The sequence below is a fragment of the Podarcis filfolensis genome (assembly GCF_964270895.1).
Source record: "Podarcis filfolensis genome assembly, chromosome: 9".
Lineage (NCBI taxonomy): Eukaryota > Metazoa > Chordata > Lepidosauria > Squamata > Lacertidae > Podarcis > Podarcis filfolensis.
Window position 1 is genome coordinate 64,028,497 of NC_139610.1, and position 18,270 is coordinate 64,046,766.

Here is an 18,270-nt window from a genome sequence, read left to right on the forward strand (position 1 = left end):
CGGGGTTTCCAGCATCTCTATAGGTTTGTTTAAGGAGCATCACATTCATTTACACAATACTCGGGACGACGGTCCATATGGTACTTAATCAGCCTTTCAAAAGAGGTCCCCGAGAACCAGACGCTGGCCTCCTTGGGATCTGATGCGTGACTTTTATTTTTTTTATTTTTAAGAAAGCAAAGGATCGACACAGGTTCTTCTTCGTTCTTTCTTTTTTTCCCCTTTTTTAAAATCATTTTTCACGCGCTGCAAATCCTCAGATTTATCCGACACGGACGCGCTTTCTTCTTCCTCCCCAACCAATCAACCCCCCACCCTGCGCGCGCTTTTCTTCTGAGTCTCCTCCGGCGCTCCAACTTAACAGGGTCCGCGCTCAATATGCAAATATGCGCCTTTGGCCGGCGCCGCCCCTTATCGAGGGAGGGAGGGCTGGGCTGGGCTGGCCGCATCTCCCTGCCTCTCTCTCCAGATTCCTCCCCCCACCCCCACCCCCCCATAAAGAAGGCAGGTCCTATAGGGAGGAGGCTGGTGCCCGCCTCTGCCCCTCCTTCCGCTGCCTCTTTTATTGACGCCTCTCCAAAGTTCTTGTCTTGCCCCCTTTATAGCGAAAGCAGACCGGGAGAGTGATGAAAATGTTTTATTGCTTTGGAGGGGCTGCGTCTTGATCTGTCAGACCGGAGGAAGAGAGATTGAGAAGCTAGGAGAAGCGACGAGAGCAAGACGCACCGAAATCCCAGCCCGGCAAAAGCAGATTCAAGAAGGGAGAGAGAAAAAAGGTGGTCGTGATTTTTATTTTTAAAAGGATGAGGCGGCCGAGGAGTAAAAGCTAGACCTAGTCCAGCGATGCTCAGGGAGCGGCGAGGAAAGAAGAGCGCACCCGGACCTTCTCCTGGCGTGTAGACGACCAGAGGAGCGAAGCGAAGCTGCAAGATCCGTCCATGTCCCGGGAACAGGGAGCTCTTCTCCGCAGGCAGCCGCGCTCGGAGCCCCAGGCCGGGCGGGAGGAGAGAGCCAGCAGGAGATCCCTTTCGGACTCGGAGGCAGGAGCATGCCGAGGCCAAGAGGACCGGCTCCCAGGATCCACTGAAGTTCTGCTCCTCCTCGTCCTCCAGCCGCCCAGAGGCGAAGGCCGGGAGTCCCCGCCGTCAAGCTCGCTCGCCGGCCTGCAAGCGCCGGGAACCACAGCCTTTGCCTCGGCCGGAACTGCAGCCGCGTCTTGATCTACTCCTTGCAAGTGAATGTGCATTTCTTCCTTCCTCCCCGCCTCCTTCTCTCCCACCCCCGCTCCAGGACGGTGATTTTTGTTTTGTTTTGTGGCGGCAAAAGACTTGACGGTTCTTCTTCTCCACCCCGCCCCCACCAACCCCCATTTTTTTTATTTTTTGAAAGCTCAGTTCAGCGCAATTATCCACCCCCTCCCCGACGAAGCAGCGAAAGAAGGACTTTAAAAACCGAAGGACTTTTACCTTTCCCAGCAGGGCGTCGTAGCATCCCTGAACTCCCCCCTAAAAAAACTTCTGCAGTCTCCCAGCTCCCCAAAGCAAGACACTTAATCTCTCTCTCTCTCTCTCTCTCTGCTCACCCGCCCCACCCCCGCTCCTAGAAGGGGGCCGCTTACAAACACCCACTCTCTTAAGAGAGGACACCAGTCATTAGATACCCTTAGATCAGGATAGGACCCCCCCCCCCCAGTTAGTGCTACTGTTCGCAGTAGCCTGAGATTTTGTGCTCTCCAATCCTTCCTCTTGTTTTATCAGCAGTTTTATCAGCGGCTGGGGTTTAGTTTCATTTTTTCAGAACAGTGGCCCCCAAGACTGCTCTCCGCCAGTGGCTGCACTACAGGGCACCCCGAATCTCCCCTCTTTCGGAAGAAACAAGGCTGGAATCTCTGTCTCAGCTCCTGAAAGACCCCGAGATCTAAACCTTGGGCTCCCACAGACAGCCCACTCTCCGCTCTGAGACACTAGGGATTTCCCAGTGTATTTATCGAGCATATTCCCAGCTCACCCAACCCTTCCAGATCAGGGAACCCCTTTTCAAAGCGCCCACAGACCAGGGACCTCTCTCTCCACCCTTAGTAGCAGGAAGACTCATTCTGCTTTCGCAGAACTAGGACTGCTCCCCGCGACCCGCGCCGCCTTCTGCATTTTCTGAAAACCCTGGAAGGCGGCCTGAACCCCCAAATCGGGACGCTGCTCAGACCCAGAGCAGGGAACACCCTCAGTCCAGACAGCCTCCCTTCCTTGTACCCGAATCTCAAGGAACAAATTGCCCCTGCACCCCAACACCAGGGCGTCCTCGCTTCCACAGTACCCCGAGAATCAGGCCCTCTTCCTTCTCCCCTTCCCTTCCAACAGCGGAGCATCCCCCTCCCTTCCCGCAGTTTTAGGGGGGCTGGTCAGTCCCACCCCCTTCTCCCTGGTTCCCTCCTCCGCCCCCAGTAGGAGGAACCCCCTGTCCTTTCCCCACCTCTGCCGTTCGAATCCCAGACGTCCGGCCTTCCGAGAGCGCAGGGGGTCGTCTCGGTGCAGCCCCTGGGAGGCCGCCCGGCCCGGGGATGCTGGCGGTGGGGCAAATGGATGGCACCCCCCGGCAGAGCGCCTTCCTGCTCAGCAGCCCCCCCTTGGCCGCCTTGCACAGCATGGCCGAGATGAAGACCCCTCTGTACCCCGCCGCGGCCTACCCGCTGCCACCCCCCACAGCAGGCTCGGCTGTTCCCAGTGGACCCTCGTCCTTGTCCTGTTCCTCCTCTTCCTCGTCGTCGTCTTCCTCGGCCTCGGCCTCTCCCTCGCCGCCGCTGGGCTCCCCGACGCCGGCCGGCCTCAAGCCCCACAGCACGGGGGCCCTGTCGGCGCTGGGTTCCCCACCGCAGCAGCTCTCCGCCGCCACTCCGCACGGCATCAACGACATCCTCAGCCGGCCGTCCATGCCCGCCCTCGCCGTCTCCTCGGCCGCCGCCGCCTCCTCCTCGGTGGCCTCCTCGACGTCCGCCTCGCCGGCCGCTGGCCTCCTGGCCGGGCTGCCTCGCTTCAGCAGCCTCAGCCCCCCGCCGCCCCCGCCGGGCCTCTACTTCAGCCCCAGCGCCGCCGCCGCCGTGGCCGCCGTGGGGCGCTACCCCAAGCCCCTGGCCGAGCTGCCCGGCAGGACCCCCATCTTCTGGCCAGGGGTGATGCAGAGCCCGCCTTGGAGGGACGCGAGACTCGCCTGCACGCCGCGTAAGTAGCTCCGAGGGGTACAGGGGGCTTTCCTGCCCACGGGGACCCTCTTTCCCCAACGCCAGAACCGTTTCACAAAACTGCGCGCAGTGCGCACTCCGAGCTAGCCGTCTCCGCCAGCTGCAGCCCTTACCACTAGGCACTGTGGCCTCCCGGGCACGGGGATACTAAGTCTCCATGTGGCTCCTTGGGCAGCGCAGCCCTCGCAACCCCGACCCCCAGGCACGGGCCCCTCGGATGGGATGGGGACAAAGTCACAGAGAGAGTGTCGCTCCATCAAAATCTCCAGGGTTACCCACAGTGGCTGTTACGCGCAAAATATGCCCATTGAAGGACTCCGTTGACCTCTAGGGCCCCCTTTCGCCGCCCATCAATTTCCTCTAGCCCTTCCCAGATGTCTCCATTGGGTACCGAGACCCTCAGTCATTTGGCCTTCAACCCAGTCATCTCCAAAGGTCCTCTTCCTTGGGCAACGGGCTGTTGTGCTCTGGCCACCAGTCTTTGCGCCTGGAATTGGAGAGCTGGGCTGGATAAGCAGCGACGGGGTAGTTTAACCCGGGAGGATATGATGCATTGCCTCTCCACTTCCCATCTGCTTCCACACACTCATCCATGCAGTGCTTGAGACCCATGCTTCCTTGACACGGCCTTGTCCCTAAACTACAAAACGCCACGCACTTGTTTACAAGGTCCCGGGGACAGTTCAGGTAAGGGGCACGATGCGCGCACTGCTGCCGCTCTCATCCCTGGCATGTTCTCTGCGGGGTTACAGGGGTTTGAGACACAGTTGCTCTACATAGTTGCTACCGGGACAAACAGGTTTTAAGTAGCAAATAAATGCCCTCTAGTCCATTTCCACTCCAGCAGAACTTTAGAGGTAAACTTCAGTTTTGCCAGGCAATCCGCTTAACTGATACCGGAACCTCGGAGCCACAAGAGTAACTCTTCTGCACTTTTGAGGGTCGGCTTTTTAAAACTGCAGGGTGGGTGTTTTTTGTTTTGTGTTTGTTTTTGCACCAAGTAAACATGCACGCACAGTGCTGTGCTGCAAGAGAGAGGCTTTGGGCGCTCCTGCCCCCCCGGCTGCAGAAATAGTAGCTGTTCAAGAGAGCTTCGCCCGCCGCGGCGATTTTTGTCTACTTTTGCAGTAGTAATTGACTAGCCGCGTTGCTTCTCTGTTTACCCCCAGCGGTTCTGAGGATGAATCCGTCCTGTCTCTGCTGACGCGCTGGACATTTTTGCTTCTTGCAAAACAAATCAACAATTTGGTTTATTTTTTAAAAAGATACATTTGCCACAAACACGATCATTTCCCCTTTCCGCACTTTAAAATCCAGCCTAGTGGCTTGTTTTCCCTGCGCGCCCCAATCCTACTCGGAAGTAACTCCCAGAGTGTTTAGCGGGTCTTACTCCCAGGTTAGGCGCATAGGATCTCAGCAACAAGGTTAAAGGCGACCTGTCACCCCATTCCCCCCTAAATCTAGACTGCAAGGAAGAAAGAAAAGCGTGGAAAGTTTTAGTTATTCGTTTTGGCCCTTTCTCAGAGGAAATGCGAGTGGCGGTGTGGCGAATTAAGCCCCCTTGTTTCTTAAACAAACGACTTGAGCTGCAGTTGTATGCAGAGCTACTGGGGAGTAAATCTTATTCGAATCGGTTGGGTTTACTCTTGAGTAAACAAGGTTAACTCAGCTGTGTAAGACTGCTACTTGCTTGTTTGGGTTTTCCCTTTCTTTCATGGCTTTGAGGAGCTTGCGCTATTGAAAATAGGCGGCTTGATTTTTTAAAAATAAAATTCTCTGCTTTTTGGGAGGAATCTTTGATACAGGAGCGAACCTTCTGGTTTCGCAAGCAAGGGCAAAATCTTTTAACTAAACGCTTATTGTTCTGTGGAGTACTTCAGATGCCCTATCCTCCTGATCTTTTAAAGTTAATCGTTTTGAGTTAACATTTAATTTCCTTGGAGGAGTTTCGAAACCTAAATATCAGTCTTGGACGTTGTTTTCAGAAAGGTGAACCACGATAAATTGCGTCTCCCTCTGTGAGTGTCTGCATAACTTTCTCCGAAGGCGATGCAGAGCCTAAACCATTTCGAATTTGCACCTGTTTGTAAAATCCAGGATGCCCCAAACCGTCGCAGTTTCTTCAAAGAGGGCAGTTTTTCATTGCGAAAATTCCCCTAAGCAGGATTTTAAATACATATGTGCCGCACCACTCAGAGGGACTGTCAAGCGCACAGCGTATACATTTATGTCCATTGCTTTTAAAATAACAAATAATAATAAATATCTCCATATATACCTTCCTTCCTCCCCTCCCCTCCTGCGGACCCTTTCCTCTAGATCAAGGCTCGATTTTGCTGGATAAAGACGGCAAAAGGAAGCACACAAGACCGACGTTTTCCGGCCAGCAGATTTTCGCTTTGGAAAAGACTTTTGAGCAAACGAAATACTTAGCCGGGCCGGAACGGGCGAGGCTCGCCTATTCGCTGGGGATGACCGAAAGCCAAGTCAAGGTGAGAGTAGCAGGTCAGATAAGAGCCGATCTCTGCGCCCCCCACCCCACCCTCTCGCTCCTCCCTCCCCGTCTCCCCCCCGCCCCAGCCACTGCTCATTCTGGGCGGGAGAGTGTTAGAACGCGGCCGATAACAGGGAGATATGGATGAACAAAAGGGATCGGGCGTGTGCCCTCCATATCGCTTTCATCTTGCAATGGACAGAGGGACCTCTCGCGTGCCTTTCCTTACGGCATTGTTGCTGCCGCACGGATTTTGAAAGACAGGGGGAAATATAAATAATATAAATATAAATTCTAAGCTGTTTTTCCTAATTTGTGGCTTTAGATAATTATACATAAGAGTAAGGTACAGCTATTTCGTTAATGATTTATTATTATTATTATTTAATATACTGGCTAATTATAATAGCCATGTTGAGTTTACAAACTGACCCACAACTAAATTTTTTACCTATTTGTTTGCAGTTAGTGCTATTTCATACCCCCACAAAAATGAAGGAAATAGAAGACTAAATGTTCTTATATTTCCAATGATCCTCTCCCTCCTCAGCTTGTGAACATTCTTGCCCATCTCTTACTTCGGAAATAAGTTGTCATAAAATGGAGGAACTTCTGCCCTTCCGAAAAATAAAATAAAATAAAATAAAATAAAAGTTGTTCTGGATCGTGTTATGATTTGGGAGAAAAGGCCAACTAAATATTTTTATGGAGATATATTTATGACTTGGGGCGAAGTGGGGTTAATATCCTACCCTTAAGGGGAGGATTTCTTTTTTTTTAAGGACCACGATCCCAAACGCCGTTGAGAACTATTGAAAAGAGTATAGGCGTCCCGCTCTTGAATGCATTTACTCGTGAGTAAATGCCACCGTGGATAAAGGGTCGGGTCTGCAAGGGAGCTGAAAGGAGACTTCTTTAGAAAAAGGGATTTCGATAGAGTGACCTCCCACCGGAAGGTGACTATTTAAGTGAGGAGGTCATTAAGAGGAACAATTTCTGGGCACTAAGTTTCGCCCAAGTCTAATGAATCTCACGTCACTCGCGGTGGGAGTCCACGGGGCTGCTCCGGTGTGTGGATTGCAGCAGCTAATTTAGTACTGCTTTCAATACAGCATTAATGACTGCAGTCATATAAGGCGATCACTTTGGATTCGGAGCTCCGTCCAGGGGCATTAAATCAAAGGGTAGTTTTGCCACTGACATCCCTTGGACGGTGGTGGTTTTTGCACCTAACACGTATTTATTAGACACGTATTTATTAGCCGTGTGAAGTCTTTTCCAGGAGAAACAACCAAAGAGTATTGGGACGCCTTGGACTTTATTATAGGATATGCTTTCCTGGACCAAAGTCCACTTCAATCAGATGCATAGATGGACTCCAGAAACCCCAAGCTGATGCCATAATAAATGGGTTATTCTATATTATTAGATTAATTAGGTCCGTGGGCCAGAAGTCCCCCCCCCAACGGTCTATTTGGAGTCACAAAACTATATTAAAGTACCAGCAACATCTAGTATTCAGCTGTAAGGCAACAGATTTAAATGCTGAGTGATTGGGTTGTGGTTCTTATAGAAAAAAAGTGATCCTGAGACTGCATTCAAAAGCCTGTATTTTATACATAATTATGCATTTATACGTAGCATTCTATGTAGCTGCATAAAAGGAACAGGAAAATGAAACGAGTGCTCCAGTAAAATGACAATCCTGTATTTTCGGATGAACCCTCATAGGGATTTATTTCCTAGTAAACATTTATAGGATTGTACTGGAGGACTATTAAAGCTACAATCCTACTTCTGAGTAGACACGTGTAGGGCCGCACTGTAATGGTTGCAAAGTTTGGTTGCGTGTGGCTTCTCTCCCAGGCTGATTTGGATTTTTAGAATTATTTTAGCACGTGTCTGGAACCCCAGAGCCCTTCGTTTGAGCCATAGAGATCCATTCCTTTGAATTAGCAGAATTAGCAGGCATAAAAAGTAGATTGAGAGCCCACGAAGGCCTCCCTCCACCGCTCCCTTGATTGTGGTTATATCAATGGAAAACGAGGAGATGCCCTGTCGCAGAGGGTGACTGTAATGCGAGTACAGTGTATCTGTAGGGTTTCACTCCCCCCTCAACTCTCGCCACCCCTTTTTCCAAAGGGAAAATTCTCCAGACAACGTTTGGAACAAATGTAGCTTAACAGATTGGATGTGTGTGTGTGTGTGTTCGTGTTCAAAGAGGGTGTGTGTGTGTTCCTTTATAGATTGTCTCTTCTTCCTGAAGTTATCTAGAGACCCTCATTTGTCACTGTAAATATATGGGGAAGACCGTGAATAAATTACTGTAGTACTTGTACATACTAGGAGCAGAAGCCCCATCTACTTATTGCAGTGAGTTTGGGGAGGGGGAAAAGGTGTATTGTGCATCAAATGTGTATTGTGAACATGACCGTGCAGTTATGGGGAATTATTATTATTATTATATTATTATTATTAATTACTATTATTATTATTATTATTATTACATACAAAAATATTTTTCCCTTGCCATGTATCTTTCTTAAGGCTACTTTCCTAATTTTCTGAGCAGATAGACGTATTATTAGAGAGATATATTACTAGAGGTGATGGAATGTATTTGTTGTACACCAAAGCTCTTATGGACCCATTCTTCCCAGAGAAAAACCCACAGGATTCATTTAGATCTCATTGATTCGAACGGAAGTTGAGCAGCACTAACTTTTTCCTAAGCCAAATGTGTTTATAATCTCCTGGACTAGATAAAAGTGTCCCATTGATTTCGGGGAGATGTGGGTCCCAATCCTATACATATCTAATCTGAAGGAGATAATATTAGGTCTAATGAGGCTTGCTCCCAAGTAAGGCTATCATCTTATGCACTTTCACCTGGAAACAGGTTCCATTGCAATCAAATGGGCTTACTTCTGAGTTCATGCACACAACATATGTGCATAGGATTGTAAGATTTACTCCCAAGTAACCCTTCACAACGTAGTGTGAGCAATTCTTTCTGGACTGGAAACGGAGGCAGCCTCATTGAGTTCAATCCACAGAGGTTCCCTTAAGACAGGGTCATTTGTACAAATGTAGTTAGATCTAAAAGAACAACAGTCCTGCCTTTTTTTGGGGGGGGGAGTGTAAAGATATTAATTGTAGAGCGGGTTGTGTCAGGGGGAGTTGCAATGGTTACTTTTAGCACAGTCTACTTGAGTACCCTTCTTTCAAACCACCCGGTGCCAGGGATTTATAGACCTAAGAAGGAGGAGAGCTTTCCCTTTGAATCACCCTTAAGGAAAGCAATAACAAATGAGGATGCGCATATTTTGGTGTGACAGATTGGGGAGAGGGGAGTGCAGTGCAGCTTGGTATATTTTTATTTTAGTCTGGAGGGGAGGGAAAGCAAATAAGCAAAAAGATAGAGAGACAGTAGTAAAACAAATAAGGGAGAAGAAAGAAGGAGTGGTGTGTGGATGTAGAGACTTTAGCAGAAAATAAAAAGTGCAAAAATGAGAGACAATCCACATATTATTATGCAAAAGCTTGTTTTAGTGCACAGATCAACATTTGCTTGTTTATGACAATCCTGCCTACAGCTGTGCTGCTTAACTCCCGCTGTCTTCAACAGGAGTTAAGCATCATTTGTGCAGGGAGTCAGCCCAGCTCTGGGTGCTCCTTTGGACAAAATGTCAAAGAGTGAAACAAAGGTATAGGGAACAGAGACTTTAATTAAGATGTTAGTGCATCAGGGTGGGGAAAAGCTCCTTAGCACCAGACATAAACATGCTATTTCTGGGCACCATCCAGCCACGGTTAAATACTTTTGCATGCCATTGATTTGAATAGAAGAGAGTCAAGCAAATCCTCACCTCTACTATACAAATCAATGGCATTTAAAGGTACGCAGAATGTCAGCTAGATTGTGTTAATGGTTGTTGTCACAATTTACATACAGCACAACCAATGCCCAGGACACTTTACGGGACAAGTAGGCCGAAGAAAAATTGCAGTGCGGTTCTCTGCCCCGAGAAGCCTACAGTTTAAATTTTGCCAGGAGGGTGGTGTGGGGTGAAAGGAATGGAAGGAATGGGGGAGGCAAAATAAGGAAAGAATGTAGCGTGACTTACTGTTTACTCAGAAGTAAATCATAGTCATAGTAGTAATGCGTAGGACTGCAGGATTGCAGAAGGGTACAAAAACTAGGAGGTTAATCTGGCCACCCTAACATAACCACAATGAAAGCACTGAGAAATACTTATATTAAGCACTCACACCATTTTATGCAATAAATCACTCCAACACATCAACATGACTTCTGCTATAACGGCATTGGCGATCACATTATGCTAATATTTGCCTTCTTAATAATAACTCTATCTTGCGAAAGCTCCTTGGTCTTTGAAGAAGCAATTGTTCTTATGCAGAACAGCAACAATAAATGAATATGTCTGTTCTGATTGCTAAGTGAGTAAGTAAGCAAATGTTATAATTTCCATGGCAGCAATTACAATAGCTTTGCGGTGGTCACAATAATCATGGAACGGATAGCAATTATTGATATAATTGTTAACACTGATGGGAATCATATGCTGATAGTTTTAAAAGCTGGCAGTGAAAGTAACTGCTGCAGCTATCAAAATTACTATTATTCATTTGTGTTTTTAATAGGGAATTTATTTGCAGCGGTAGGAACGCCAATAATTAAAGAATGCTAAAATATCAGTGCACACTGTGATATGGATATGGAAAGTCAATTTGGACTATTAGTCCAAAATATCACTCGTGGCAGCAATAAAAGTGGGATGCCCGGTGGCATCTTGACCTCATTTACTTGGGAAGTTCCATTGATTCCAACGGGACTCCCAGGACTACTCGGTTTTAAAGTTAGTAGCTCTGAATGGGAACCCACACGCATATCAGAAGACATCCAGTGAATTCACACTGTGATGCACATGAGGATAGCCATGCAGAGGCACATCTGTTCTGTATTGCTCATGCATGCATAAGAATCCTTCTGCAAACGGATCCGCCTTGTTGGATTGAGGAAGTGCATTTAGACTGCAGGATTGCTGCTCTAACGATACTAGCCATGCAATCATGACACTGGGTGAGACCTAACAGCGGTCGCTTGGTAGTGTTAGTTCACAGTGCCACTTACAACTGGCAGGAAAAGGGGCACAGTCCTGTCTACTGGCAAACTCCCTTGGGCAAACCTCGCTGAAATGAATGGGAGGCAGTAGTGCAATTGGGAAGGTAATGCTAGACTCTGGACTGAATTGTCTTATTGGGTGGGGAGTGGATGGACTCCTGAGAATCTAAGGTTTAGAGGATGATGTGTGTTTTCCCATTTATTTTAAAAATGTGATAATTCAGACCATCTGCGTGTTTGACTTTCTGGCTCCATCTGCTAAGTGGGACCCTGGGCTTGTTACTGTATTTGTATCCTCATCTACTGCAGTAAATCTGCAGATGATCTTAAAATAACAGATTAGTTAATAGTAAGTTCATGAACACGACCAAGAGCTGCTTGGTTTTTTTTTTTTAATTGCTTAATAATAATAATAATTTATTTATACCCCACTCATCTAGCTGAGTTTCCCCAGCCACTCTGGGCGCTTCTGATTGAGTGTTAAAAACAATACAGCATTAAATACTCAAAACTTCCCTAAACAGGGCTGCCTTCAGATGTCTTTTAAGGATAAGATAGCTACTTATTTCCTTTACATCTGAAGGGAGGGTGTTCCACAGGGCGGGCACCACTACTGAGAAGGCCCTCTGTCTGGTTCCCTGTAACCTCACTTCTCACACTAAGGGAACCGCCAGAAGGCCCTTGGTGCTGGATTTCAGTGTCCGGGCTGAATGGTGGGGGTGGAGATGCTCCTTCAGGTATACAGGACCGAGGCCGTTTAGGGCTTTAAAGGTCAGCACCAAGACTTTGAATTGTGCTCAGAAATGTACTGGGAGCCAATGCAGATCTCTCAGGGATATTGCTCAACAAATTATTGTTCATAAGGGTAACATAGCCAATTCATAGTTGGTCATCAAGTTTTGAGTGATGTATGTCTGTTCTGGAAACTGCACATCATTCACAAGTGTCCCATTTCGGCTGCCTAAATCCATTGCAAAATGTTCACCACTAGAGGCATCATAGTCAACTTACTACAACATGTTGTATGTCCAGCCTGCACGACTGCCCCTCAAGCCCTGCCCAGATGCCACCTCCAGTAGAATATGCCATTCGTTGCCCTAACATTCATTTTTACAGGGTCTTCCAGAGAAGCAGGTGTGAGTGGATCATGTCCAAATCATCTGGAAGCGAGAGCTAAATGTAGCATATCCAGCAAAGAGATATATTAAGACCTGACTCAATGGCTTTTCCACAATGCTTGCAAATGTTGCAACTGGTAACAAATGTGTGTTTGTGTGCGAGAGGGTGGAGAAGGCCTCTCCTAGTATCACACATGCCACACACAGTTTCTGTAATATTTGTTTTGACAATCATTTTTTTAAAAAAATCTCCTTTCTTTTAAACAGACCAAGGGAATTTAACAGACTTGCAAAAAGAGATTTTATTCGTACTATTGTTACCCAAGAAGAATATTTAATAAAAAATATATTCAGAACAAAAACATAGACAAATGAATTTAACCAAGTGCACCAGAAACAATTGAAATTGGCGGTCTTTATATGATCAATAGGCAAAATGGTGCTAACTTTTCACCGTACCTTTATGATGAAAGATTGCACAATTAAACAACAGCAAAAGCAACTTTGGGTTACTGCATAAGAAGGTTCCTTATAACAAGTCAGGCCACTGGGCCTTATAACTCAGGGCTGTCTACGATGAGTAGAACATCTCTCCAGTGTTTCAGGCGTCAAGTCTTTCCCAGTCCTCCCTGAAGACACTGGGCATTGAACATGGGACCTTGTATATGTAGAACATGGTCTCTATCACTCCCCAGTTTAAGTTGATTTGTTCAAAGTGGCAGGGTCATCCCTAGGGTTTAACTAGGTTGGCACCCACCAGGGCACAGGCCCAGGGGGTGCAAAAATCCTGCCCCTCCACTCTGACTCAGAGTGGTTAGGAACCTGCCCAGCCACCCACTTGCTGCCTGGAATATCCCTCTGTTGTTCTGAGTAGCAAGGCACACAGGCTTCTCTGAGCACCTTGGCAGAGGAGCTCAAGAGATGGGGTAGGGGGCATTGATACAGCCAAGGGCACAAGGCAGCCTAGGTATGCCTCTGCAAAAGGGGCATTTTTTTCCTGAAGTCCTTCTAGACATTTCCCATGGTGCATGGGAATGAATGAGAACTAGGCAAGGATCCTACTCTTCACAGCTCCCATTCATTTCAGCAAGGCTCACACAGGATAACTTCTAGTGCATGGGGAGGGAAACTAAGGCCCCGGGGGTCGGATCCGGCCCAATCGCCTTCTAAATCCAGCCTGTGGACGGTCCAGGAATCAGCGTGTTCTTACATGAGTAGAATGTGTGCTTTTATTTAAAATGCATCTCTGGGTTATTTGTGGGGCATAGGAATTTGTTCATTTCCCCAAAAAAATATAGTTCGGCACCCCACAAGGTCTGAGGGACAGTGGACCGGCCCCCTGCTGAAAAAGTTTGCTGACCCCTGTTCTAGTGGCTTAGACTCTTGGGCAGGGATCACTTATGACTGCAAGTGACAAACTCTAGAGTAAACCCTACAACTAGCACTGACTCCTAAGAAAGTGGATTTATGATCCTGGTATGGAGGGTTGCCTTGCTTTCTTTTAACTTGGTTGGTTATTGGCCCCACAGATGATGATTATTAATTTTTAACTAAATCGGCTTCAGATCTAAGCACATGGTCTTTACTGAGATACCGGTCGTTCGGAAGCTAATAGTTTGTAGAAGCAGCTGTTGCTGTGCTATAGGGTAGCTAGTACAATGCCCTCCAGTCGTTGCGGGATTATGGAATTATTAAAACTAATACAGAATAATTTCAAGAAGGAGGTATATTTGAGGGGAGCACAGATCTATGGGCACAGAGCGTTATTTAAACCCTTTTACCAGTTTGCCAGGTAAAGGCAGGGTGTTCCTGTAGAATCTAGATGAAATAGAATTCTAATCTCAGGGTCCATTACATACAAAACCAGGGGAGCATACACTACTTCACTTTGCGTATGAATGTTGGTACTTAATTTCCTTTAATCAGGAGGCGTATGCTGGGTTTTTTCCCCCACATGTGCTTCTTTAGTACAATGGGGATACTCGTATGCACTGGTGGTTTTTAGCATGGAATCTTAAATTATTTGGATTAATTAACAAGGTCGCAGGTGGCGAACGACTGAAAGCAATATTGTCACGATCGTCTGAAGGCAATATGGTCTTGCTGCAGCTAAGGAGAGCTGGAGGGAGCCCTGTGTAGGCCGTCTTGAACTTCCATTGGGAGAAAGGCAGGGTGGCCCGCATTAGGGCAGGACTTCGGGGCAGAAGTTCAGGGTGCCACGCGGGATGAGTACGTCTACACAATTGACTTGCCACATTTCGAAGTAATGCAGACTGGGCAGCTCAGTCGGTAGAGTTTGAGACAATCTCAGGGCTGTGGTTTGAGCCCCACATTGGGCATTGCAGGGGTTGGACTAGATGACCCCCGAGGTCCCTTCCAACTCTACAATGCTATAATTCTATTTTACCATCTAAATAGGTCCTGGTGAGACCACCAAGTTCAAAGTGTAAATTGATACGAACTAGTGAACTAGCCATTCCATAATCAGAGGTTCCAGTTTTATGCAGGCACCTTTTATGCAGGTGATGCTCCGTCAGGAATTTCTAACGTGAAGTGTTGTGTGTGGTTTAGGGAGAAGCCAGACAAGTTTCACACTCACCCTTCCTTTCTCAAGTCTATTCGAATTAAGTTCCACTGAGTTGAATGGGGCTTGTTCCCAGGAATTTAGGTATTACCACTTTAACCTGTTGACAGGTGAGCACAGAACTCAGAGTTGCGAGTCACCCCGGATTAATGGATTAACCCGGATTAAGAGTGCATATGCCAGAGTCTTTGGTGAGGCCAGATCCCCTCCTTCCTGCCTGGTTAAGAACGTGAGAAGCAGGTTTAAATTCGCATCAGCGGGTGACGGAGCCATCGAGCCGATCACTCCGGATTCGTTAATCCGGATCGAATGAAAAACTGCGTCTAAACGGAACTCGGGTGGCCTCGCGAGGGGGGGAAACTGGGTCTCTTGCTTTACCTCGTTTCTCTTGCTCTCTCCTCGCCCTTGTGCAGGTTTGGTTCCAGAACCGGAGGACCAAATGGCGGAAGAAGCACGCGGCCGAGATGGCTACGGCCAAGAAGAAGCAAGACTCCGAGACGGAGCGGCTGAAGGGCGCCTCGGAGAACGAGGAAGACGACGACGACTACAACAAGCCCCTGGACCCCAATTCGGACGACGAGAAGATCACGCAGCTGCTGAAGAAGCACAAGACCGGGGGCGCCAGCGCCAGCCTCCTCCTTCACACCTCGGAGAACGAGGGATCCTCCTAGACGGCAGAGATCCCGCCTAGATCCCGCCCGGTAGAAGGAGAGCGAGGGGCCCCGATCTCATCATCCATCCATCCCCGACGGCTGCTTCTTCCACGACCCTGCACCCCCTCCAGACAGATGTACAGATCTATTTTTCTACCCAGAGAAGAAGGAGAAGAGGTTCCCCGACGTGTTTCAGTTTTGTTTGCTGGTGGTGGTGGTGGTGGTGGTGGGGAATGACTGTCGGCGGGCCGGCTGTGCGGCCCCCGCTTCCCTCCCTGATTCCGCAAAGGGGATCGGCGCCGCTCGACGGCCAACTTCGGTCTCCCCTCTCTGCCCCCTGCTGGCCAGACTCAGAACTACATCCGTGGGCGACTCTGTAAATACCGTAATGGGGGGCAAAAGCGAGCGGACTTCTTTGACTGTGAATATTTAACGTGTACAATACTTTGGTTTCTTGTTCGTTTGAGTGTATGTGTGTGTGTGCGCGCGCGCCTAGAAAGAGTGCGTTGGCTGTTTGCATTTCCTTTACTCCTCCGTGTGGCTTTATTGGGGGAAAGCTCGCTTCTAAAAGTCCTTCTCGTTCGGTTTCAGTAGTGAGATTTGTGGCATATGAAAGCAGGTAGGGATTTATTTTCTGAAATAGCTCATAATTGTTCTCCTGTCCCTGTCCTTCGCTGGCTGCGCAATATGAATCGGTGCCAGAGTTGGGGCTCCGAAAAGGGAGACGGAAGGAAATATAACCAGTTTCGTTTCAGCGAATCGTCTTCTGCCAGTGTAAGACTAGGCAAGTTTGAGGGTCGCACAGGAGTCTTCATCAGACAGAAGCAGAATTTTGTGTAATGTTGGCATTTGCACAGTTGGCTACAGTCTCAGATTTGAATTTAGTCGCTCTGCTCCCCTGCACACTTCCTTGGAAGCGAGATCCTTTGAATTCATCTAGATATTCTTCCAAGTGAATGGCTACAAATTTTCCTTTATTTCCCCTCAGTTTTAATTGAGTCCTAGAAAATGAAGCTAATGATCTCTTTTGCTGTTTGCCAAGCATAAAATGTTCCTTATGCCAGATGCCAATAAGGCTATTTAATTACTAGCATCTGATTTAATTTAAATTTAATTTTTTTGTTTGGTTTTTGTTTTTTTGTTTTTTGGAAGCAGGCCTGGGAGAGTTGAATATTTTTAAATGGTTGACCTTACCTGTTCCCAGAAAAAAAGCATATTAAATTTGCTGTGGAGATATATTCCGACTTTTTCCTGCTCAAAAAGAAATTCCCCCATTCGTTTTAGTTACTGTAATTGACTTTGAAAAATGTGGAGTAAAGTATTGGTCTCCCCCTTTTGTATAATAACGAACACTGTAGACTGCCCATTCCCCCCTTTTTCTTTTAAAAGCTAATGATAACATTGTATTAGCATCTTAACCTTTTATTAATTTATATGAAAACCGTTCGGTTTGTAAAGAGAACAGCAGTAACAACATCCTTTGCAAGACCAGTTCAATGCCATTGCACTTTGTTTTTTTGTTTTAGTTTTTTTTTAAAAAAAGATAAAACAATTAAAATCAGCGACAAAACAAGACGTCTCTTGCCTGGAAGAAAGAGTGGGGGAAGGGGTGTGTGAATATAATGCGATCTCGTCTGAGATTAAATAATAAAATTGGTCGTGCAGAATCTGATCAATTATTTTTGTGGCTTTCTACACTTTGCAAACGCAATTAAAAAAAGAAGCCAAGCATCCTTTAAAAGAGAGAACTTGATAATGAAATGCGTATTGGAAGAAGTGGCTGCAATATGTAACTTTCTGGGGAAGGAAAAGTTTCGAAGTTTCCGTACTTATTCGCTGCTGGCTCGTTTGTAAACCAATACATTGCTGGGCATTTTTCAGTTGGATGAAAGAAGGATATCGCGTAATTCCCATGCGGAGTGCGGGGAAGAGTAAATGTTGCAATGATACAGGAGAAGAGAGAAATAATTTGCTACTGTTAGATATTTCCTATACTGTATCTATTTAGAAAGACAGAATTTCCTATTGAATCTGTAACACCAGCTCCTTATTTCTGATCAATACAATTTTAAAATTTGTGCCCACTCCCGTCCCAAAACGAATTAGAGAAGGACTCACAAGAAGGATGGGAAACATATGCGGCCTGCTATATGTTCACAAAATCATAGAATTGGAAGGGACCTAAGGGTCATCTAGTCCAACCCCCTGCAATCTCAACTAAAGCATCCATGGCAGTTGGACGTCCAATCTCTGCTTCCAACCTCCACGGAAATAGAGTCCACCACCTCTGGAGGGAGACTGTTCCACTATTAAACAACTTTAACTGTCAGAAAGTTTTTCATCAGCCTCCTAGGGGCTGATGGGAGTTGTAGTCCAGCAACATATGGCAGGCTGCAAGTTCTCCACCTTTGGACAGGTGTTACACAGCACCCACATCTAGTTAAGCGTCCAAGAACCTAAGTGTGAAGGAGCAAGACTTCCCCAAAGCCTAGCAAACACACTAAGCAGAATCTAACCCGGACGGAAGTCAGAGCGCACGGAAACGCCGTTTACCTTCCCACCTCAGCGGTACCTATTTATCTACCTGCACAGGCGTGCTTTCGAACTGCTAGGTTGGCAGGAGCTGGGGCACAGCAATGGGAAGTCACCACCGTCGTGCGGATTGGAACCGCAGACCTTCCAATTAGCAGGAGGGTTGGCTGGGCCATCTGTCAAGGATTATTTAGGGTTTGACTAGATGGCCTTTGTGGGTCCCTTTCAACTTCTTATGATTCTCCGTGGTTACCACCTTACCTTGCTGGAGAGAAACAGGACTGGGTCTAGGTCAGCGCTTGGGTGAAAGAGACCTCTTTTGGGTCCACGACAGAGGAAAGGAGAGATTGTGATGTAAGCCTCTTAATACGATTTTAAATCTCAGAACCAACACGACAAATTGAGACGGGAGAGTGATGGGTTTAGTGCAGATCTCCGCGTTCCCACCTGTTTCACGTGTTGAGGATGAGCCCCTAGCTTAAGAGTTCCACAAGGGATGGTTTAG

General features: G+C 47.3%; 1 protein-coding gene across 1 annotated transcript; it reads left to right on the plus strand.

Annotated features, from left to right (window-relative positions):
• The first annotated feature begins 594 nt into the window (after positions 1–594).
• On the plus strand, positions 595–16,803 carry NKX6-1 (NK6 homeobox 1). Its single transcript, XM_083571647.1, has 3 exons — positions 595–3,215; positions 5,555–5,727; positions 14,994–16,803. The coding sequence occupies exons 1-3, from the start codon at positions 2,558–2,560 to the stop codon at positions 15,249–15,251; spliced, it is 1,089 nt and encodes a 362-aa protein (XP_083427773.1). The 5' UTR covers positions 595–2,557; the 3' UTR covers positions 15,252–16,803.
• The last annotated feature ends 1,467 nt before the right edge of the window (positions 16,804–18,270 follow it).

Coding starts and splice junctions, on each gene's coding strand:
- NKX6-1 (XM_083571647.1), top strand. CDS start 2,558: ATGCTGGCGGTGGGGCAAATGGATGGCACCCCCCGGCAGAGCGCCTTC. Junction 3,216..5,554: donor GAGACTCGCCTGCACGCCGC/GTAAGTAGCTCC, acceptor CCTTTCCTCTAG/ATCAAGGCTCGATTTTGCTG. Junction 5,728..14,993: donor TGACCGAAAGCCAAGTCAAG/GTGAGAGTAGCA, acceptor GCCCTTGTGCAG/GTTTGGTTCCAGAACCGGAG.